At 29.4% G+C, this 25186-nt stretch overlaps 1 protein-coding gene across 1 annotated transcript in view; it reads left to right on the top strand.

Annotated features, from left to right (window-relative positions):
* Nucleotides 1-25186, top strand: part of LOC142333559 (27 kDa hemolymph protein-like) — a 76785-nt gene that overhangs the window by 21361 nt on the left and 30238 nt on the right. Inside the window, exon 2 of the mRNA XM_075380845.1 lies at nt 14823-15064. Within this exon, the coding sequence (XP_075236960.1) occupies nt 14823-15064 (242 nt within the window). The remainder of the gene's footprint in view (nt 1-14822; nt 15065-25186) is intronic.

The following is a 25186-nucleotide window of genomic DNA, read 5'->3' as shown; positions in this document are numbered from 1 at the left end:
GTTGAATCCTAAAATGTAAATATTTGCAAAAATTCCAATTATCTCATTTTTGACATGATCATTTCGCTTTTCCTTTTAATATTCACCGGGGAAGTAAACAGGAATAGCGTTGTGAAATTTTTAAAATTAATTTTAATTATATTCAAAAATATTTATTATAAAAATGAAAGTATTCAATTCTGTATTGTATGAATGGTTAGAAGCAATGTAAATGAGAAATCATACTGTTATGAAATTCACTATACAGTGAGACCTTTTATTTCCAATAATTCAACATGTTTGTGTAATTATTAAAAAGCAATTAAGTTTTTTTTTAAATATACTGCGAAGTATTTAATAATGTGATTAAAACTGTAATATTTATTTTGTTTGCTTGTTTAAACTCAAGGCAAACTTCATTTGAAGACTGGTAATGATAGATACTTCCTGCCATTTCTTATTAACAACTTTTTTTATTAAAATTTTATATTTTGTAAGTAATTATTTACGAAATTTATTTTATGTTATCTATTTAAAAGTTATTTTTTGATAAATTTATTACTTTCTTATAACAATCAATTTAAAACATTTATTTACATTATAATTAGTTCGACTAGTTTGATGCTTAGATGCTCTACTGCTCATTATTATGAACCACTTTGCTTTACTCATAACGTACTTCTTACTTCGTTATTTAAAACATATAATTGACAAGTTGTCTTCTGTCTTTTTGTTTCTCTATTTGTCCTATTAATTTACAATAAAATTCCCCAAACCCGTTTGTCGTACATATGTGACCTACATAATCGTACTAGAAGACCTACTATAATCGAGTCGTACAGTTAGTTCAGTTACTTTTTGAAGACTAGCCCTAATATAAGCGCATTCTGTAGGTTGGAATTACAAGGAAGTAAAAGCATGGGTTTATAAATTTGTTGGTTATCATGTACGTTCGTTTTCTAAATCATGAAAAGTTATATTTTTTACTTGTTTCCGTTTTTATTCTAACAACAGTTACTTTATTTTATAGAGAAAGGATTTCGAAATTCGTGCATGAATTTTTTTTCCAGTTTAAGTTAGTTGTTTAATTTGAGTTGACGTTTGTGTATATCAGAAAGGTTTATTTTAAAATAATTGTGTTTGTTTTGATTGTAAAATTAGTGCATGAAGTGCTATCTTATTTTAAAGCAGGTAAAAAAAGAAACCAGTTGATTGTGTGCTTTGTGTTTCTAGAGGTGTACTTTGAAGTTTATTGATGCTTTCCAATCGTTATCGTAAATAATTATTTACAAGAAAACTGTATTTCTAAAATGTTAAATTAATTTTAAGATTTTAATTCTTTGTTATTGTAAATAAAAAATCAGTAATGATACATTTGGTAAAATTTGTGATTTATTTCCTATTAACAATGGCCCGTCGTTGTTCATGAACAAAAAAAAAAAAAATAGTAAAATACGCTGAGCTCTGTTAGTAAATGACAGTCGCTGTAGCAGATGGACGATTTCAATGACATTTTCAAAATTATGTTATTGTTTGCTATGTCCCACAACATTTTTATTTTAATTTTTTAAAGTAATATGTCATCTGCTATCATGGTACTGTATTTTAATATAAAAATTGCCAAAAAGTTTGTTTAAAAAACATGATTTTGTAACCAACGGAGTAAGTTAACTTAACTCTGAAAATATTAATGTTCTCTCTTTTTTCTTTTTACATTATTCATGGTAAGGAATTCTTTCTTTTATTCCAAATTGTCAAAAGTATTATCATTTTGCATTCTGAAAAAACAACTAATTTTCAAAAATTTACTATGGACAACATTTAAACAAATTTTTTAAAAATCTTTTACAACTAAAGTTCATTTCATTTATCTAAAAGCTTGATAATGGATAATGTAGATTATTAAACAACAGAAAGTTATGCAGAGAAAGTGATGATTTAATTGATGTAGTTTCTTTTTGTCAGTTTTATTGGTGACAGCTTATAAATCAAACATAATCATCATTATTTGTTACATCATAAATTTCTTACATCTTGTGTACATATATATATTACAATCATTATCTTTATTTATTGTGTATACTTTCTTTATTTAAATTAGTAAAGTTACAACTTTATAAAACTGGTTTATTGATAGATTTTTAATAAATATTTTAATATATTTAAAAAAAGTCTTTATTTTTATTATAAAATCTGGTTTCATAAAAAGAAAAGGTAACATTAAATTGTATACATTATTTTCCCTTGCCTTTCTTATCACTTTGATGCATATAAGCATGGAGGTATAAGGACTGCTAATCTTGAATTGATTTCACTGAAAGTGATTATGTTCACTGTACATCCATTCTTATTTGTAAAAATAAGTGAAGTTGTTACTTATAGGGTTAACTATTAATTCATCTTTCAGTAATTTCATTTCTTTCCTGAAATGCAACTATATCTGACTCATTAAAGAAGGTAATAGGAAACAACTTCACTCTTTATTTCCACTTATCAGCAAAGTAAAGGATGTTTGATATTCTTGTAAATGGTTATGTAATTTTACAGGAATGACTTGTGACTTGTGTTTCATTGCGCCAGTCATTATGGTTATGGAAAATTATAGTGATATAAGTTTTAAATCTAATTTATAGTTTTTCTGTATTTTTCCTTTTTTTTTAAAGAATCAGGGAGTGGATTGGAAAAGGTATGAATTTAGAAACATTTGTGTTAAAAAATACAACATAAAAGTTAGTTGTTTTCTTGAAAGTAACTTGGACATGTTTGTATAAAAAAAAAATAGAAAGTTTTATATGGTGTTTCATTTTAAAAATTTACAAATGAATATAGATGCGACTCACTTTTTAAATACTTAATTATATGTTCTGTTTTAATATTAAAATAGTATCTTAATCATGTTTTTGCCTCTTCCAGGAATTTCCTTTCATTTTTAAAACAATTTCTTTATTATTTGAACACCTGTTTAGTTTACCTTGATTTATATTTTAATTCAGCCTTTTTAATTTCAAAAATTAAAATCTCTTTTCTCTGCCTACTCGTTCACTTATATTGTTACCATCACAATTTTTATACGGTGGATTAATTTTTATTTATACTAATGGGATTCTGGATAAAAGGGTCGTAATTGCTTAATTGGATTCTTCCAAGTCACGCAATTTTGGGGATGAGTAAATTTTTTTTATTAAAAAGAACCTTACTCGTGGCTTTCTAGTTTTTGTAAGAAAAGTAATGTATCATGGCCTATATTTGAACAGATTTACACTAAATCATTGATCAATAATATGCTGTATCTAATACTGGGTAAAGATTCTGAAATTTAAAGGTGTAAAGCTGGAGTGGAAGATGACTAATTAAAAGGGATCTGAGTCAGGTATTCCTTAGGTAGTATTGTTTTTCATGTTCCATACTCCTTCTCAAGGTGAATAATGCTGGTTATCGCTGTTTATTTACTTCCCTTATGTTTGTTTGATTATCTTTTATTCTTGGTAATTTTCTATAGTTTTTTTATTCCATGTTAACAATGTCGAGCTATCTTTGAGTTAATATATCTTTGGTACTTTTGTGGTTGATCCAAGTTTGGCTTTACCATAGACTTATCTACAGACTATGTTTATTGGGTGGTAATTATAAAAGATTACTGGTTACCTGGGGTTTAGATACTTACCAGATATTCTGGGCTGATTAATTTGTCCTAATAGAACAGTAAAATACAAATTTAAGAATTTTGAGTTATCATTTTCAGTTTTTTTTTTTTTTTAAGGATGGTAGTTTATACAGTTTCATTCATTTCTGAAATTTTTCTCAAAAAATAATTACAAAAATATCAAGAACGACTTATTTTTTTAAGTATATTTTGAAATGCTCATTTGAAGAATTTCATGTATTTTGTTTTATTGAGAACCTCATAAAAAATCATTTTACATTCATTTTCCTTTTTTCTGGGCGTTTTCTTTCCTAAGCTTCTAATAGAACTTTTATCATTCTTTTGCACTGGTAAGAGAAAGAATTTCATTTTACTCTTAAACGGTTAAGTGAAGTCATTCTGAAATTCTTTGTACTTAAATTTAAGGATAAATTTGATGGTTTCAAATTTGACATTTAGCCTGAACAATTGTATAAAAAAGATCCCAGAACTGCATATTAAGTATATAAGCATATAAGTAATTTTTAAGAAGATTATTGTAAAAAAAGGAAAAATTGTTGTCGCAAGATATTATTTTGTAAGTTTGATGTACAGCTTTAATTAAATTTTCAGAAAACAAATAATATGTTGAAAAAAAAAATTAGTAGACAATTTAATTTTGTGAAAAATCTGTGTTAGGTTAGTTTGTCTAAACATGAAGAGTTTAATAATAAATTCGACGTTTTTAAAAAAACAAAACTGATTGTAATGGAGCAGAAAAATATTGTATTTAATTTTAAACCCAAACAAGAATAATTTCACTGTTGGAAATTATAAAGAAACAAAATAATTTTTTTTATTTTGGCCGATTTTCTTCTGGGCTGTTTACTTTCATTGTTTTCTGATAGTATTCATTCATTCCCTTTGTTTTTGCCATCTTTCTTCTGACCAAACCTTTTTGGTTTCTTTTTTCACCTTTTCTTAGAAATCTTTGAATTTTTGTACCATTTTTCTGAACATTTTCAAGTTTTTACTTTTTTTAAAAATATTTTCATTTAACCCCACTGGGTTGGTCTAATGATTATAATATTCATCTCTGTAAATTAGTTGATTTCGAAGTCAAGGGTTCTCAGGTTAAAATCATAATAAAGGTAGTCGCCTTTATTTGGATTTAAGTTTAAATCATGGATACCGGTGTTCTCTGGTGGTTAGGTTTCAATTAACCACATGTGTCAGGTGTAAATCTGGACAAGACTACACCTCACTTAGACATCACAAATAAGAGATTCAGTTGCCTGATGGCCTTGAATTCAGTAAACTGCGTAGGATATCTGAAGACTTGAGGAATATTCGTAAAAAAATAAAATAAATTTACTTTTAGGTTTTTTGAACCTCTTAAGTGCCATTGATTGATGTGGGTAGGTCAATTGATTGATTGATTTGGGTGAAGATTTGTTTTTGTGAGGGTATTAACATTCATAAATGGCTGAAGATTTTGCCATTTCTTTTTCTAATCTAATCTTAGCATTTTTTGTGAAGATCTTTATTACTAATAAAATTTTTATTAATTTTCTCTTATCTTTATTGATTCAAAATTGGTATTATTCTTTTATTTTACGAAGTAAATTTATAATTTTTTTATACATGCTTAATAGAGAGTAAGGCTTTTAATTTTTGATGGAGAGAAGCATGTATATACTCTTTCGATTAAGAGAAAAGGCCTTATTATATTTCCATTACTGTTTTTAATGAATGATTGAACTGTTTAAAAAAAATCTTCTCACAGATTTATTTAAAATACAGTTAAAAGATTTTTTTGTACAGAAAAATATTGTTTGATGATTTTTTTTTAATACTAATTAAATATTAAAAAAAAAAACCCTGTTCATCATCAACTTAAATTTTTACTTAAATAATTTACCTTAATGCCTTCTGAATTATGAATTATTTTGTAGTTTTTTTTTATTTTTATTTAGTAACTTTATTTATTTGTTCTAACATTATTTCATATGTTTACATTAAAAAAAAATAAATAATAATAAAATAAAAAAAAATAGTATGAAATTTAATCTTTTTTTTCCCCTCTTCTTTTAAATGTTATAGTTATATATTTTTGATGCTGTTGTGTTAAGTTTTTTCCACAGTTTTCCTTGGTCCATCTAGGAAAATGTTGGGAGTTTGTTTTTTTATACATTAAGTATTATATACATTAATTTCTGATGTGATCCGTATAATGGTATATTCTAAAGATTTATTTTAAATTTGATGTTATAAGTACGTTTAAAGTTATAAGACATATTTGAAAGGAAAATATATATCTTAATACAACACGTTCTTAAAAGAAAAAAATGATTTGTTTTAATAATTTGTCTCAAAATAATTGTCTCACAATAGGTTTTTTTTACTTTGAGACAAAATAATTTTTTCTCACAAGCTGGTTTTGAGACACCAAAAAAAAAGTTCCGGTTTAAATAATTTAGTAACAATAGGATGAATACAGAATGAAAACTGGGCTAAGGAAAGATTGGATTATTTAAAAATGATAATTCAAGGTTGTATTATTAATTTTTAAGATCAAACCAATCAAATTACTTCTGGAGGAAAAAAAATCATTTTACTAATCATCCAAATGTTTGTTGGGAGTTGAACTCAGGACTAATAGTTTTATAATTGTTGTTAGCGATAATTTTAAAGGTTTTTTTCTCATAATTTTATCAAATAAAATAAAAAACTAACTTTAATTTTACATAGTGTTTAAAAAATCCCGGTGATTCATTGTTTTCCAATAAGATTACAAGTCATTGTCATGCGTTTATCATTATTAATATTAACAATAGTAATAATATTCACAAGGTGTTTTTCTAGTGTCATATGTTAAAAATTATACGTAATTATATATTTCCCGTGCAGTCATGTCTTTTTCAATTATGCATTAACAGCTGTTAAACTCTTTGTTATTTTGTGTTTATTTGTGCGCGCGCGTGAACACGTGTATGCGATTAGAATTTTTCGAAGTTTATCACGAAGTTATCAAATTCCTAGTAGCGGAGAATAAAAAAAAAACATTTACGTTATTTAGAATATATATATATTTTTTTAATTGTTTTAATATTTGGATAGTTTTATGGTTTGTTATTCATATTTATAAATTAGTATGGTATTCATTTTTTGTTATATTACTGGTTTTCTTTGTAATATTATATAATTATTGTTGATAAAATGTTAGGTCATTTATTTTAATCTTAAAATGTTAACATTATATTCCGGTTGAAAAAGTTTAAAAAAATTATTATATTACAAAGTTATTTCTTTACTATCCCTTCTTACAGTATGAAATATTAATTTTTAAACTTAAACTATCATTGTGAGATACAAACTAATATCGTTCCATCTAATTTGTTTTAAATAATAAATTAATATTATAAACGATATATAAAATTGTATGTAATGTGTATATTTCATCTTAATTAGAAGATGTTAGCGAGGGTTAGGATAAGTTTGGTTTGCCGACCTCCGTAACCCACCGAGTTGGTCTAGTGGTGAACGCGTCTTCCCAAATCAGCTGATTTGGAAGTCGAGAGTTCCACCGTTCAAGTCCTAGTAAAGCCAGTTATTTTTACAAGGATTTGAATACTAGATCGTGGATACCGGTGTTCTGTGGTGGTTGGGGTTTCAATTAACCACACATCTCAGGAATGCTCGAACTGAGAATGTACAAGACTACACTTCGTTTACACTCATACATATCATCCTCTAAAGTAATACCTGAACGGTAATTCCCGGAGGCTAAACAGGAATAAGAAAATGTATAGAATTACGAAACCCACCGGGTTGTCCTAGTGGTGAACTAGTATTTGCAAATCAGCTTGTTTCAAAATCTTAGTAAAGGCAGGTACTTTTATACGGATTTGAATACTAGATCGTGGATACCGGTGTTCTTTGGTGGTTTGGTTTCAATTAATCGCACATCTCAGGAATCATCGAACCGAGACTGTACAAGATTACACTTCACTTACTCGTTTATATCATCCGCTGAATTAATATCTGACTGTGATTCCAGGAGGCTAAACAGGAAAAAAAAGGTGCGAGTGGTAGCGTCTCGGCTTTTCATCCGGAGGTCCCGGGTTCGAATCCTGGTTAGGCATGGCATTTTCACACGCTACATTGTCATCCATCTCATCCTCTGATGCAATACCTAACGTTGATCCCGGTGGTTAAACAAAAAACAAAAAAAAAAAACAAAAAATGAAAGATGTTTGGTTAGGTAACGTCGTTTCTGTTTACTCAAACTTTGAACGATAAAACATAACCTTCTATCTTTTTCATGTTTAGCCTGCGGTAATTACTTTTCAGATAATACTTAAGAGGATGATATGTATGAGTGTAAATGAAGTGTAGTCTTGTACAGTCTCAGGTCGAACATTCCTGAGATGTGTGGTTAATTGAAATCCAACCACCAAAGAACACCTGGCATCCACGATCTAGTATTCAAATCCGTATAAAAGTAACTGCCTTTATTAGGATTTCAACGCTGGAACTCTCGACTTCCAAATCAGCTGATTTTTTTTTTTTTAATTGACTTAATATTATTTTATTTAACGTAATACACAGATAGAGCGCAGAGTTCACAGTTCATTAATTCAATTCATTAAAGTTTGTGCTTCAACTGGCCACTCTCCACTAATATATATATATATATATATATATATATATATATATATATAAATTTGACACTCTCGGGAATGTTAAGGATTCCAATGCGGGATCAATATTTCTAAATCCGCTTATTTAAATCCCCCCAATAAATGGTTTGAAATTTTATTTCGGTCAAAACACCCCGTCTCTTTTTGCAAAAGTTTATTTCATTTTCCCGCTAAAGGATGAATTGGGTTGATGAAGGATAAATGAATCCGTCTTATCATGTTTGAAGAAATTTTGTCGACGGGGTCCGTAGTTATAAGACCAAATAAAAGGCAATACATACATACGCACTAACTCCGAATGACAGAAATAATTTTTTTTTTTGTTTTACTTGTGAGCATTGGAATACAATTTTTTTTTCGTAAATTATTTACAGTTTATTTAAATTATATTTTTAATCTTATCATTTTTTATATTTTAAAGATTTAGCAACATGAAAATTTGTTACGATTTATTGAAAATTTAGTTTTTGTTATTATAAGGAAATCAGTATATCCCGGATGTATTTTAACTACCGTTGGCGTCACGTTTAATAATGTAATTAATTATGAAGTGTGGATTATACATTAGTAACGGCCGGCAACAATGAATATATATATATATATATACAATTTATTAATAAGTTATGTTTTACATATTACGGTTTATTTGCCTGCAATATTGGTTTTCAATATATACATTTTTAATATTATATAAAACATAGTACAGAGGAAAGAATTTGTAAAAAAAAGCTGACAACGCAGTTGTAGGACTTTCCTGTCACGCGACTTTTTAATGATGCACGGCTTACATACACATACACACATAACTTAATTTAATATAGTTATCATTTTATTTAAACGTAATATATTTTATTTAATAAATTTATTGATTCTAACTAAAGCGTGCGCGCGTACCGTATTTCATTCGCGCGGGTGTAGCGGTACTATCGGCCACTTTAAATAATTTTTTTACACTTATACGCTTTAACCATACTGGACAACAGATTGCTATAACTACAGTGGAAATGAATGGTATGTTCTTTCAGACGACATAACCAGTGACAATATGACCACAAACTTAGAGAATGATGAACCAATTTTAAGAGCTGTATCAAGAAGTCAACTGTTGTAACCAGCGGTCCATCAGGTAGATTTAATTGTTGATTAAGTGGTAGGAAGAATTATTAATGAGGAGAAACCTACATCTGAAAGCACTTCAAAGTGATTCTTATGTTCTTCTTCTTTCTTATGTTCTTCAATTATTGCTGTTGTTGTTTGGATTTTAGAGTAGAGAGCCTTAATTCATGCTTGTTAGTAGTCTCTTGACCTTGTTTTTTTATTTTTATAAAAAATTAATAAAAAAAAAATTAAAATCCCAAAATTAGTTAAATTTTTTATAGGTTATAAATAAGTCTACGACTCCTTTAAAGCATATTCCTGTAAAGCAATTGGGATTATTTATATTTATGCATTGCAGGTAACAAATTTTCTGAAATAGTTTTCTCTAAAATTTCTCTGAAGAAAATCGAAATCGGTTTAACGTGATATACCCACCTCTTTAACGAATTTTTGAAGAAAAAATTAATATGATCAATGCCTCCTGTATATTTGAGAAATATTTTAAGAAAAAATTGAAAAAAAAATCGATTTGGTACATGGATTTATATATAAATACATCTATGTATTTACCTCCGGGACCACCGTTAGGTATTTTTTCAGAGGATGAAATGAAATGGCAATTTTTTGTAGCGTGTGAAAATGCCATAACTATCGCAGTTCGAACCCGGAACCTCTGGATGAAAGGTTGAGACGTTACCATTCGTGCTACGGAGGCCGGCTAGATCAACTATTTAAACGTTAAAACGTAAAGATTTGTAAAAAAAAACACGTTACTCCATTTTTGACATGATTATCATATTTTGTTTTCTCTTTAATATTTTATTTTTCTAGCTATGTTTGTCCGGAAAGTAAAACATGTTATTAATATTAAACCGAAAAATTCGATTTTGTTATTTCATTATGGAAGTATTAAATTTTTTGACCTTGAATCTAATGCCATTTAATTAATTATAGTTGAAGAGGAAGTCTTTTTCTTTTTTTGTAATTATGTAAACACTAATTATATATATATATATATACACACACACACACACACTCTCACACAAACAGTCTAATATTTTTTTTTTTGGCAAGTGTAAATCAATTCAAAGAAAGATTTTTTTTCTTTTTACAAATCTCACCTCCATGTATGTACGTATATGCATATAGATAGATGATTGGTATTTTCCCTTCCAAGAAGATTACGATGACATAGACTGCGCGCGGGCGCGTGTGTGTGTGAGTGTGTTTTATGTCGTGTGTAGAATGGCTTCATTGTCCTTGTATGCTTGGCACGTCATCTTCCTCTTTACGTTATACATAAGCGCGTGCTCGAATGTGTGTGTGTGTGTGTGTGTGTGTTCTGTAGAGAGCTGTTCTTTGTATAGGATGTCCTTAACTAGCTTCTTTTTTTTTTTTCTCATTTCTTATTTATTTCCTTTTTTCTACAATTTTTTTATTTTCCACTTTTTCTGTCCATTTTATTATTGTTAATTTATTTCGAGGTCGGATTTTTTGTCATTATTATTGCCTTTTTTTTTATTAAGGTAATTGAATTCTTCGTTTTTGGCTATTATTTATTTTAGTTTTGTAAATATTAGATTTCTTCTATATTTTAAAAAAATGTATAAGTTAGAAGTTAATATAATAAAAATGTAATTATTACACAAGCTAAACGAGCCTTCAGTAAGAAATATAATTTGTTTACATCAAAAATTAATTTAAATGTCAGGAAAAGATTTTTGAAAGTGTATGTTTGGAGTGTCGCTTTATATGGAAGTGAAACTTGGATGATCGGAGTATCTGAGAAGAAAAGGTTAGAAGCTTTTGAAATGTGGTGCTATAGGAGAATGTTAAAAATCAGATGGGTGGATAAAGTGACAAATGAAGAGGTATTGCGGCAAATAGATGAAGAAAGAAGCATTTGGAAAAATATAGTTAAAAGAAGAGACAGACTTATAGGCCACATACTAAGGCATCCTGGAATAATCGCTTTAATATTGGAAGGACAGGTAGAAGGGAAAAACTGTGTAGGCAGGCCACGTTTGGAATATGTAAAACAAATTGTTAGGGATGTAGGTTGTAGAGGGTATACTGAAATGAAACGACTAGCACTAGATAGGGAATCTTGGAGAGCTGCATCAAACCAGTCAAATGACTGAAGACAAAAAAAAAAGTAATTATTATTTATTTTATCAATTTAATTACTTCTTGAGTTATCCATTATAAAAAGATTTAGCTATTCAGAAATATAAATTATTAAAATCATATAACCTGGACAAAGTTTTCATGGCAGAATTCAGAGTCTTTATATATATATATATATATATGTGTATACAATTAGTAACAATTACAATCTGTTGAGTAGTACAGTTGAAGGAACTTAATTTTTTGGATTTTAAAATGAATAGAAGGGATAATCTATCTTTTGCAGTAGACACCCCCTCCATTTCTCAATTTATAAGTTGAAACTACAGTTTGTGTAAGTATGTTTCTGGCAAACGTATTGTTACACAATTTGATTAAATCAATACAATTTTCCATATAGAAAACGCAAAGTAAGCTATTTTCAAACAGGGGGGGGGTTTGGGGGGTTTATGTAGAGAGGATAGATACCGAACTGAACAACAGAAACTCTTAAAGATTGTATTGTGGCATCTGTACTTCAAGGAGCAACGATAAGGTATCACATTGCGGGAAATCATATTCTGATGTCGCTTGAATTCCTCGAGCATTTATATTCACTATTCTGTCAGCATAATTATGTCGATCCTGTTTAAGGATCCATATGCAAACAATAGAAAGTTATGTGGGCATCAATTAAATGGAGAAATAAACGTGAATGTATGATGCACAGAGATCTCCTGGATTGATACCTGTATAAAAGTCTTTGGAGAAGCTACCAGTAAGGGAATGACTTGTTTGAACAGTTATTGGAAGACATTAATGCTTTCTGGCCATCGAATAACTACAAGCAAAATTTATTATGCTTAGCTAGGTTAGATTATTAAATTAAGTTAGGTTAGGGTAGGTTTTTTTTTTCAATGTGGGTACCTACTGCAGAAGATCCATCCTTTATCTGACAGACACTTCAGTTATTTGTTTGGCTTTTTTTCAATACATTGGCAGTTCTAAAAGCGAGTTTGCCATCTTCCTAAGTCTCAATAAAGAATTGATTGTCCTGGTGAAAGATGGTACATTCAAACAATCGAATTAAATTTTGTGTAATATTATGGAAAACATCCAAACACCCAAATTAATTTTTTTGTCTTTCATATATTGTGTACTGTGAAAAAAGTTTTGACAAAAACAAATCCAAGTGTTTGAATGCTAGAAGAAATGTGATTAATAGAGAGATGGTGTATAAGATTTTAGTTGAAAGATTTGATAAAGAAATAAACATGTGTGTGTGTTCTGTTTCTTGCTTGTTAACACTGGATCGAAAAATTTGTCTTATTATATTGTTTATTTAAGTCTGTTATAACGATTGATTACAATAGAAATCTGTTAAAGTCGATTGTATTAGGCGATGAAATTTGGGACGGCTTCATATTTGATCTAACCAAAAATTGTAATTGTAGGCTAAATCAAAGAAATGAAAACGCAGAAAGTCAGATTGTAAAAATTATAATTGAAAATAATGGTGAATGTATTTTTTGTTGTCAAAGGTATCATTGATAATGAAATTTTGCTGGAAAAACAGGCTAAATGATAAATTTTATAGAGTGATGATCCAATCAACCACCAATTTATGAAGGTGGGTGCTGGTTTCTTCTGTGATAATAATCAACGGATTCTTTGATGTTTTTTCTCGTTTTTGAAAAAAAATGAGAAGTTGTCATATTAAACCATTTCACTCACCATATTTTTCTCTAGCCAACTTCTTTAGTAAAAATAGTAAGGAGGTAATCGTATTTACGTTGCTTTGTTCACTTAATTTTTGATTGTATTTATCTAAAAGTTGTACAGTATATAGTAATATTATATACTTTATGTATAATTCTTTTGGGAAAAGTATAAACTAATAGAGCAGTACTCATTCTGTTTGTTGGATTTTGCACCTGAAACTTGATGAAGCATTATAAAGATATTGTCTTGAGTGGCATTGTTTGTTTTGTATCGTGATAATTCCCTTTTACTCAATACCCTTTTTTCTTGTCGTTTTTTAGATGATTGATAAAACTTGTAGCTTTTGTATGGAAATATAGAGTAATCATACAATATTCGGAATAAGTATCTTGATATCTATTGCAGCTTTCTTGATTCACTCTCCATAGGCAGTTGCTTCCTTTATTGATGTAGCGAATATATTTATCTTAACTTGTTATATATGAGGGCGGTCCAGAAAGTAACTTAAGTTTGTGCTTAGCATGGAGTAGGTGGGGATAGAGCTGCCATCTTGGTGTCAAAACGTTTCTACACTCAGTACACATCAAGCTGTTGTAGTGTGTGGACTGTGATTTTTCTACTTTGTTCGTTGTGAATTATTGAAGCGTGCGCTTCAATAGAAAATTGCATGAGTTGTGAGCTGCATTTAGTGTTTAGGTTTTTACTGGCGAAAAACTTCAAACCAATTGAAATTCATCGGCAACTTTGTGAGGTTGGAGATGGAATAATGAGTGAAGGTGGAGTAAGGCAGTGGTGCATTCAGTTTAAAAATGGCCGCACAAATGTTCATGATTAGGACTGCAGTGGTCGGCCTAGCCTTTTGACTGATGAACTGACGATGAAAATCAATGATAAAATTTGTGAAAATTGCCACATTACGATTACAGAACTCTTGATTCATTTCCACAAATTTCATGAAGTTTACTGCATGAAATTGTATGAGGAAAGCTTGGTTATCACAAGTTTTGTGCAAGATGGGTGCCGAAAATCTTATTTAGATTTCTACAGAGAAGGCAGATCAGAAGGAATCTTCAGGCAAATTTATACAGAGAAGGAATTGAAAAACTTGTGCTTCGTTATAAGTGCCTTAATTTAAATGACGATTGTGTGGAAAAATAATTTAAGATTGTCCCTTTCAAATGTATATAATAAAATTTCTTTTTTTTTTTTTTTTTTTTTATTTGGTTTTCTATTCCAAAATGTAAGTTACTTTCTGGACAGCCCTCGTACATAGATATTACTGAGGAACTGAGTAGTTATATCAAGAAGCTGTTATCATGAAAATTTAAACTAAATGGTTTCATCTGGCCTTGGAACTATCAACCTCCTGCCAGGGAAGGCTTAGTACTTTACTAAATTTGTGATTATGATTTCAATCCTGAAACTTTCCAGATAGGTAGTATTTCTGTGGAATGAATTTTTTTACTATGTCAGATCTTTGCGCATATATTTTGAAATAATGTGATCAAGTTTAAGTTGTGCATGTTAGATAATATATTAAAGAAAACACTGTTAATTTATTTTTATTTATTTATTTATTTTTTTGTTTACAGTAACATCATGTGATGATACAAAAGAAGATTTACTAGGCGTTGCGAAAAAAGGATTAACAGATGCTGTAGATTTAGCTAAAAATGCTTTACAAAATCCAGGTGTTTTATCACCTAACAGTATAATGGATAATTTACCGCCAAGTATAAATATGTCGGCCCTACCATCTATTGAAGAAGGTGAAGAAAAATTACGTAAAAAATGCGAGAAGAATGGTAGAAACGGTACATATGAAGCAGTCAAAGTGAGTATAATTGTTTTCTTTTGTTACTTTTTTGAATTACAATTTTTGATATTGATTATTGAATGTTTTAACTGCTTTAGAAATTATTTCAGTTAATCATGGCAAATATGTCCCTCTCTTTCTATGTCCATCCACTCCCTTCTCTCTCTCATACACATATATATATATATATATATATATATACATACATACACACACACATACATACACACACAGACTTATTTTGATCAGTCTTTTGCTATTATCACCAAGTATAAAATGATTTTGTTAAACTATGAAAAAAATTAATTAATGGATTTCCTTCTTATGAAACAGTGTGTTTTATAAAATTATTTCGATTCAGCAGGGGAAAATATGAAATATTTAAGAATTAATTTTATAAATTATTTATCAGTTTTGTTAATAGTACTACATTTTAAAAAGTACAAGTGAATTAATTTTGTTTTTTTTTTAATGAACATGTAATTTGTTTTCTTTTTAAAATAATATACCAGATGTGTAAATATGAAATTGGAATTTGCCCATAGATGGTCCTAGCTGTGAATGTAGTTAACATCAAACTACATCATTGGCGCCATTTTCTTTCTTTGACAGCTGACAAAGATTTTCAACTCGCAACAATACAAGTTTCATACAATAGCATAGTTTTAATTAGCATTGAACATGTCGAGTTTTGCACCTACAAACTACAATTTGCAGACAGCATTGATTTTCTGTTACCATTTAAAGAAAACTGCTGCTGAATCGCATCGAATGCTTGTCAAAGCTTACAGTAAGCATGCTCTTGGTAAATCACATTGCTTTGAGTCGTTTAAAAAAAAAAATTCAATAGTGGCTATATTGACGTAAGGAACGAAGAATGCGGAAGACCACCGAAAAAGTTTGAAGACAGCAAATTGCAAGCATTGTTGGAAGAGGATGACGCTCAAAAGCAATAACAACTTTCAAATCAATTAAATGCTACTTGAAAGCCATGGGAAAGGTCCAGAAGATTGGAAAATTGGTTCCCCATGAACTGAATGAAAGACAACAAGAAAACTGAAAAACCACTTGCGAAATGCTGCTTGCTAGGTACAAAAGAAAATCATTTCTTCATCGAATTGTGACAGGTGATGAAAAGTGGATGGATATTTTGAGAATCCTAAGCATAAAAGATCATGGGTAACTCCAGGCAAACCATTGACATCGATTTAAGGTCAAATCACCATGGACAGAAGACAATGCTCTGTGATTGGTGGGATCATAGGGGTGTTCTATTATGAGCTACTAAAACCTGGTGAAATCATTAATACTGAATGCTACAGACAAAAAATGATCAATTTGAATCTATCATTGCGGAAAAAATGACCAGAATATCAAAAAAGGCAACACAAAGAGATTTTTCTTCATGATAATGCACCATCACACAGCAAAACCAGTCAAGGAAACTATTGAGGTGTTCAGTTGGGAAATACTTTTGCATGCGGCTTAATCACCAGGCTTGGCTCCATCCGACTACTATTTATTTACATCTATGGGGAACGCACTTGCTGGGCAGCGTTTTACTCCTTATGAAAATGTACAAAAATGGCTCAATGACTGGTTTGCGCCAAAAGAGCAACAGTTTTTTTGGCGTGGCATTCATAAATTGTCAGTGAGATGGGAAAAATTTATAGCTAGCTATAGACAATATTTTGAATAAAATATTTTTTATCTCATGCTTGTATTTTCTATACAAAAATTCTGGTTTAATATTTACACACCTGGTATGGGATGAATACATGCAAGCGAAGGTTTTTCTTTCTTAAAAATAAACATAAAGTAATCTTATGGGTTTCTGCTTTCTAGTATTTTTTTTTCTCTTCAGCCATTTGACTGGTTTGATGCAGCTCTCCAGCATCCCCTATCCAGTGCTAGTCATTTCATTTTGGTATACCCCCTACATCCCTAACAATTTGTTTTACATATTCCAAACGTGGCCTGCCTACACAATTTTTTCCTTCTACCTGTCCTTTCAAAATTAAAGCAACTATTCCTGGATGCCTTTCTAGTATATTAATGATTTATTTAATATATTAGCTTATTTTCAGTTGTATTAAATATTGAGTTAGTCTCAGTAAAACAAAATTATATTTCTGATTGTGTAAAGTCAATAATGTTTCTTCTGTTAAACTTAATTCAAGCATGCACTTTTTTTTATATCTTGTAAATAATTGCAAAATTTTAATTCCGTTAAAATAAGCAAGTTCAATAAATTTTATTGTTTAAAAATTAACAATGAAATTTGATGTATAATTTAATTTATTTGTGATAAATTTTTTTGTAAATCAGTGAATTAATTATCACTAATCAACACGAAAGTTGTATCTAACATGTTACACAACTTTTCTCACTGTAATTTGAGTGCTGATTTCAAATATGCTATTGAAATTATCTTACCATATGAAGGTTTTACATAAATTGTAAATTTGTAAAATGTTTTTATTATAAACTCATTTTGATCGACTACTGGCTACAATTAAGAATATCTCTGTATTTTTACTTTCAAACAAAATGCATACATGCATAATAAAGAAAAATAAATATATACACATATAAGAAGTAGACACATACAAACATGTCTGTATGATGACATTATACAAACATGTGTTGTTGCCTACTACAGAGTTAAAAGTCTTATTTTGTCCAACTTCACTGATCTATATTGTGTGTTGTGTTTCACAGAGTTATTAATGTTTTGTTATATTTTCATCAATTCTTTATAATACAAAAGTAATTTTTTTCATTTTTATTTGTTACAACATGACTTCTGCTAAAATTCGTGAATGTCCAAATCATCCAGACGACTTTTGTTAAGTCTGGTAAATTTATGTTTAAATCTCATAAAAAGATTATTTCTGAATTAATAAAAACAGCTTATAAATGTTATTTTGAATGTGCACTCAGTGATTGAGATAAAATGTGGGCGCCTCATGTTACTTGCATATTCTCAATTACTTGCATATCATATCATGCTAACTGAATTGTTCAAGAGGAAACAACAAGCCATGGCGCGTTATCTGTACCGAAGGTTATCTGAACCTGAGGATCAGGGTGATTGATTGTTGAATTTCTTTTACTAATTGGGAAGTATAGTGACATTTTTTTCTGTGTTTCTTTCTTGGTGATTATTGCTAGAATAATTATATTAAAAAGAAAAGTATGGTAATCTTGTCAGAGAATGGGGTATTGGGTTGTTTGCAAATCTTTACGTTTTAGCATCCGTCTAGTTTATCTAGACCAAAAAATATATGTACAAGTACGTATGTATGTATGTAACTCTTTTAATCTTTATTGTTAATAGGTGGGAACATTATTCAATACTTTGCCAGCTTTTTTTTATTTAAAGACAATGTATTTAAATTAATATTTATATATATAAATGTTTTTTTATTCAGTTTTTTTTTGTTGAAATTTATCTGTTTGTTAAGATAAGTTAATAAAATAATGAAGTAAAAAAACAAAAATGTTAAATGGAAGACAAACTGACTGTCAGTGTCAACTTTGCTAATTAATAAATAAATCATTCAATCAATCTATCTCTCTGGTCCCTACTTCGTCTCTCGCTCTCTTCCACTCACTGTGTGTGAGTGTACATACACACACACGTGTGTAAAAAAACAATGGATGTTAATTGTATATCTTTACATGTCATCATAGGTTATTTAATAATTATATGTATATATATATATATATATATATATATATATAAAGATAATAATGAAATTAAAAAAAAAAAATCTGCGTGTTCTACAATGGAACATTTCATGCGTTACTTTGTTTTTAGAATATTTATATTTTATTTTGCAGTATGTTTTTTTGTAAAAATAATCAGATTAAATGTATGTATTAAGTAAATTTATTATTTTTTTCCATGATAGTATTATTTTTGTCATTATTAATTTTTTGTTATTATTTTTTTCCATGATAGTATTATTTTTGTCATTATTAATTTTTTGTTACTAGGGTTTTTTTTTTACTTTTCCTGGAAGTATTTTTAAGTTAGTGAAACATTTTAAATCCTATCAAAATCGTCTTTCTGTTTTGTGGTTTTTTTTTAACTGCTGATGATTTATGATGAAACGTTGAGGAAAATTGTAAACTTTTTCCCTCTCCCACCCTTTGTGCATATGGTTGTCCCCCCACACACACACATGCACCTATAGCTACTTGTTAAATCCAAAGTTACTTTAATAGAACTGTGAGTTAATAAATAACTATTACATCTTTCTTTTTGAATTCTACAAATTTTAGCATACATTCTTTAGAGTGCTAGAGGATTTCAAATAAATTAAAATGTGGGTAGATTCTTGTATTTAAGAATATACATTTTTCATGTTTGCATTGCTACTTCACTTTCATTTCAAATATTTACACAACTTGCCTGTAGCAACGCAGCTGTAGGTTTGCTGAAAGTCTCGTGAAACATGTATTTATTTGTACCTATATTGATTCAAAGTTACAAGAGCAGACAGTCAGCTTAAAACAAAAGTTTATTGATGCCCTTTTACAGAGTGGTAAGAATGTGGGGGACCCTATTTGATAAATCCAAAATAGCAGCTTCTAACTTTGCTTTAATTTGAAGTAAAACTCCATTTAAAAATTTTTGAATAGTTCAAGTAGCTGATTTTTATACCCAGACTAACAGCAGTGGCAGAAACCGATTGAGTGGTGAGCGTTTCAGTCTCATAATCGAGAAATCTCAGGTTCGAGTCTCCTTATTGATTTTTGCAACCTATTTTTTTGTACATGTACACTTAACTATTTGTGTAACTGTGTTTTTTTGTATAAAGGGGATTGTGCAATGTTGATATTTGCAAAACAATCCTTATGTATAAAATTTTAGTTTATCGCTATATGTTCCCTTCAGTAACAATAGAATTATAGTTGGGAATATAATAATAATAATATTATTACTAAAATTTTCTTTTCATCATCCATATAATGTAATGAAATTTGTTGAGAAATATTTTAACATATTTTTTTTTTTACATAGAATTCTGAGGCTTGATATAAGAGATGCAACGGTAAAGTAATGAGACTGATTTTTTTAACAAAATGTGCCAACCCTGCAGCCTTCATAGACTCTACATCTTTGATTTTGATTTTCCCGACTCTAATAGTCCAAGCAACATATCCGAACAACCTCTCCACCACCATTGCGAACTTTGATGTTTTGTCAAAGTTCACGCTGGTTTTATAGGTATCACCCAGTCCAAAAAAAAGCTTGCATGTTGAAGTCAAAAGTGAAATGCTTGCTTGTGTGCTTTATCGATTTCAAAGGCATTGTTAATAAAGAGTGGGTGCTTTGTGCACAGACAGTTAAACAATATTTTTACAAAGAAATCCTCAGCTTTATTTCCATAAACACCACTTCAGGGAAGCAAATGTTCGGTTACTTGACTGATTCGACTGCCGATTTCCATTGTATTTGCTACTTTCTTTTCATAAACCAGTGAGCACAAATATTTGAATTCTTGCACTTATTTAATTTTCACACCATCCTGTTGGACAATGGGGCAACTGGATGGTGTATAATAAATATCATCAGATACATTGTGAAATTTGATGATTACATAATATAGACTGGAAGAACCTCTTTAGTAAAGTTTTGCTTAATAATACTCTTTAAAAATACAATACAAGCGCAAAGTAAGTAAATTTATTTATAAACATCCTTTATTGTACTTAAACTGCCTTCAATTCATCTATAGTTGAGACATTTTGCTGTAGGATTTAATTAACATAAAATCAATTGTTTTTGTGTGGAAGTCTGTTTTTTTTTGTTTTATTTATTTATTGTGAATTATAATGAGTGATTTTGTATTACATTGTTTTACAGATTATTTTTTAGTTATATATATTTTTTTTTTTTTGTTTTTGTGAAGTAATAATGATAGTTTTCTCATAATTATGTACGAGATATATAATTTTCCTGTGATTGTGTGTTTTTTTTTTAACCGACTGAAGGTCTTAGGGTCATGTAATTTTATTAAATATGTAACTACTTCACTCATAACATTTGTATTTATATTAACCTGTACTTCCTCCTTTATAAATTTATACTTGTCCATAAAAATGTAAATAATTTTTATTTCAAATAACACATAGTATTATTTTTTTTTGTTAAGATATTTATATTTATTTCATTATCATATATAATTATTAAAAATAAGATAATTTTTAAAAAGTAATTAATAAAAATGATTTAAAAAACCGTTATATCTTACCAATTAAATCATTATTACACCTCTAGATTCCTCCACGGAACAGAGATATGAATATGAAAAACTATTTTCCTCTGATATGGAAAGGGGTACACATTAATTTGTGTACCCCTTTAGAATAATCATTACAGATGTATTGCAGTTGTGATATGTGTAAAATATCTGAGGTACAAGAGGCACCAGTAAGGTTGTTTTTTCTTAGAATATTGATGCTCACTGTATGTCAAGTACAGATTGTGGATAGAATTAAGTTAGAATAAATGGGCTCACTTGTAGGAGTAATATTATCACATGCATTTTGGTGAGTTTGACTACTGTTATAAAACTATATATTTGGTTCAGTTAAGACGGTGACTACTTCACCCCTCATTTTTTTGATTTCAGTATTATTGTCAAATTTAAAAAAAATAAATCATTCTGGTTGAATTAATTGGACTTAATTTGTATATTTTCTCTAATTTGATCACACTTTTTTATGTTTTCACTTATGATGCTGTGTAACCTAGTATAGGCCTTGACTTCTTCTAAGATGCATATTCTTATCTCCTCTTGTAGATCAGTTCTTCTTCAGTCTCTCTTCAAGATATAATCCAGTTCTCCCTCTACCAATCTTTTTTCCCCATGACAAGACTCTTGAATGACTTCTTTTCCATGACTGTCTTGATTGACATGACTCTTGAGCCATGACATGACTCTTGTAGTTCAGTTACATTCTTTAGGATGGAATTACATTTTTTTTTTTGTTTTTACTTCCATGTACGAAGTAAAGTAAGCATTGTGATGGCGAAAAATTTCGGTTTCCAGATTTCAACCGAAATATCCATTTTGACCATCCCTGAATCCATTTTGAGTAGTTTTTGGCGTGACGTCTGTACGTACGTACTTATGTATCGCATAATTCAAAAACGATTAGCCGTAGGATGCTGAAATTTTGGATTTGGTACTGTTGGAAGATCTAGTTGTGCGGCTTCCCTTTTGATTGCAATCGACTGAGCCAGTGTCCAAAAAGCCCGAAATCCAAAAACAGTTTTGATTTTGGAGTTTTGCTTAACTGCAGTAATAAGCCCTCATTGAGAGCATTTTAACGATATATCATAAGTGGTACTTATTTTCATTGGTTCCAGAGTTGTAGTAAAATCCACCAGGTTGGTCTAGTGGTGAACGCGTCTTCCCAAATCAGCTGATATGAAAGTCTAGAGTTCCAGCGTTCAAGTCCTAATAGTCAGTTATTTTTACACGGATTTGAATACTAGATCGTGGATACCGGTGTTCTTTGGTGGTTGGGTTTCAATTAACCACACATCTCAGGAATGGTCGAACTGAGACTGTACAAGACTACGCTTCATTTACACTCATACATATCATCCTCTGAAGTATTATCTGAAAAAGGTAATTACCGGAGGATAAACAGGAAAAAGAAAGAGTTATAGCCAAATAAAATTATAATTACTGAAATATTTAGATCTTACGGGAAGGCACATCGGTTCGAATCAGATTTCATCTCCATTTTAGATAGATTTCATAACAAAACTACCTATTGTAATTGGATACCATGATTCAACTTCCGGAAAATTTTGACATATCTTCGCTTTCACATCCCCTAGACCCCAAAACCACCCGAGACCCCACAACCACCGTTATTTTACTATATAAAAGTTTATATATAGATTTATATATACATATTTACTTTTTTGTTGACACGATAAATGTTGTAATTTTACACCAATCAGTTTCAAATTGATACATAAAATGTAACTACCCAAAATCTCGGTCGAGATCTATAATAGGCAAAATCTAACCATAAGGGTGGAAATGGGGGAGCTTTTTTTGAAAAAAATCAAAATGTTGCTATAATTTTCATATTAAGTAAAATATCGAATTAGTTTAAAGTTCCTACTGTTCTTTGGATAAGCCCTAAAATCTCTCTAAGTAAAGTTTATTGATATCACCAACCATTGGCCCAGGGGTAGGAAAAAATGGGATTTCGAACACAAAAAAATCATACCTCCCTTAATAGGTACAGTATCGAATCTGTTTAAAGTGGTCGTTAGTTCTCTAAACATTTTCTTTTTTTGTTATGACCAACCGTTACGGCAAGGGTGACCAAAATGTTGCTGGAATTGTAAGAGCATGGAGCTTTGTCGTATGCTAAATATGTGAAACTTTTTTTGACATGCAACCATTGTCGTATTGAGTAAATTTGAAGTTTTTCTTAACTTTAAGGAGGAAATCTTTTTCATCCCCTACTTAGCACCGGTGAAATATACATCCGGCGTGCCGAAAGGGATTTTTTTTTTTTAACTTTTTCTTTCTATTTAAAAATATTGATTTATTAAAAATGATTAACTTCTCATAGTAAAAAAAAAATTTACAATGAATAATAATTCAATTATCACAACAAAAAAAAGAAAAAAATATCAAAAGTCTTTAATGAAATAAAATTTTATGTACTAAAATTTTTTTAAAAATGTGTAAATGTAATATAGGCGTACAAGGAAGTCATGTGTTGTCCACATCAGGTTTTTTACTCATATGAATCTTTGTTGTAAGAATAGACCTTGGTTTTGAACAAGATTGTAACTATCCTTGATGGGTTGTATACACTGTTACACTTTCATGGGTACATTTGCTGTATCACTCATCCCACTTAACTTATTTTTGATCCATTCTTTGGGATCTGTAGTCTATGTGTCTTTTTACTATTTGATGGGGAGATAACCCCATCAAAAACCCGTTTTCTTGTCTGGTGACTTTCGTCTTTCTTTCTTTTTCTGTTTAGCCTCCGCAACTACCATAAGGTATTATATCAGAGGATGATATGTGTGATTGTAAATGTAGTCTTGTACACTCTCAGGTCATCCATTCCTGAGATGTGTTGTTAATTGAAACCCAACCACCAAAGAACACCGGTATTCAGATCCGTATAAAAGTAACTGCCTTTACTAGGATTTGAACCTTAGAACTTTTGACTTCGAAATCAGCTGATTATAGAGCCACCGGTGGGTTTTGTCTGGCGACTGTAGAATAAGACTAATGATTGAACTGCCCATCATGTAAATATCATAGTCTCTCTGTTATCATACCTAAACTAAATTTAATTTCATTTCGTTTAATTTGGGAATAAAGTTTTATTTATAATAACAGGAAAATAAGACAATTTAAAAAAAAAAAACATATTTTTATATACTATTTCCTCCATATTTTTTTCTTTTTTTTTTTGTTACTGATCTGTCGAATGTATTCCTGATATATTTATGTTTACCTCGTTTGATCCAATCTATACGTAAATAATCGAGGATGTTCAATGTAGTTTAAGTTGAACAGAAGTGCAGGACAGATATAATAATATTAAAAAAGGTTATCATATCAAACAAACATATGTGATACATATATATTTATTCAGTTGTTACATTGAAATCACATTTTTTGAGAGAGTTGTCACAGATAATCACTTCCTGTAATTAATGACGTTTTTTTCTTTTTTTCATGTTAGTGTGTTAACATATCTGATTACAGTATTGTTTCTTTTTTGGACTAGTGCATATCATTTTGGATTTTTGATACTTTTTACGACCTTATATGTGCTTGTAATCATGCATTTTTAATAAAACAAGATAACATTTTATATTTTATATTAATGTTAATCATTGTTCAGTGATTTTTATTTATATTTCATAATTTTGTTTCATACTGTTTTTTTTTTTTTTTTTTTTTTTTTTTTTTGTTGAATGTAGGTTACGTGGATGTCCTTATAAAATATATTATCTATATATTTTTCCTCCCTCGTTCTTGTATTTCCGCTTTTATATTCAGTAAATAAAAATTATTTTTAATTTTATTTTCATCTTCTACATTATGTATAAATGCGAAAGTTTGC

This window comes from Lycorma delicatula, chromosome 13, assembly GCF_047948215.1.
Source record: "Lycorma delicatula isolate Av1 chromosome 13, ASM4794821v1, whole genome shotgun sequence".
Taxonomy (NCBI): Eukaryota; Metazoa; Arthropoda; class Insecta; order Hemiptera; family Fulgoridae; genus Lycorma; species Lycorma delicatula.
Note: the sequence above shows the minus strand (reverse complement) of the source record. Positions and strands in the feature narration are given on the sequence as shown.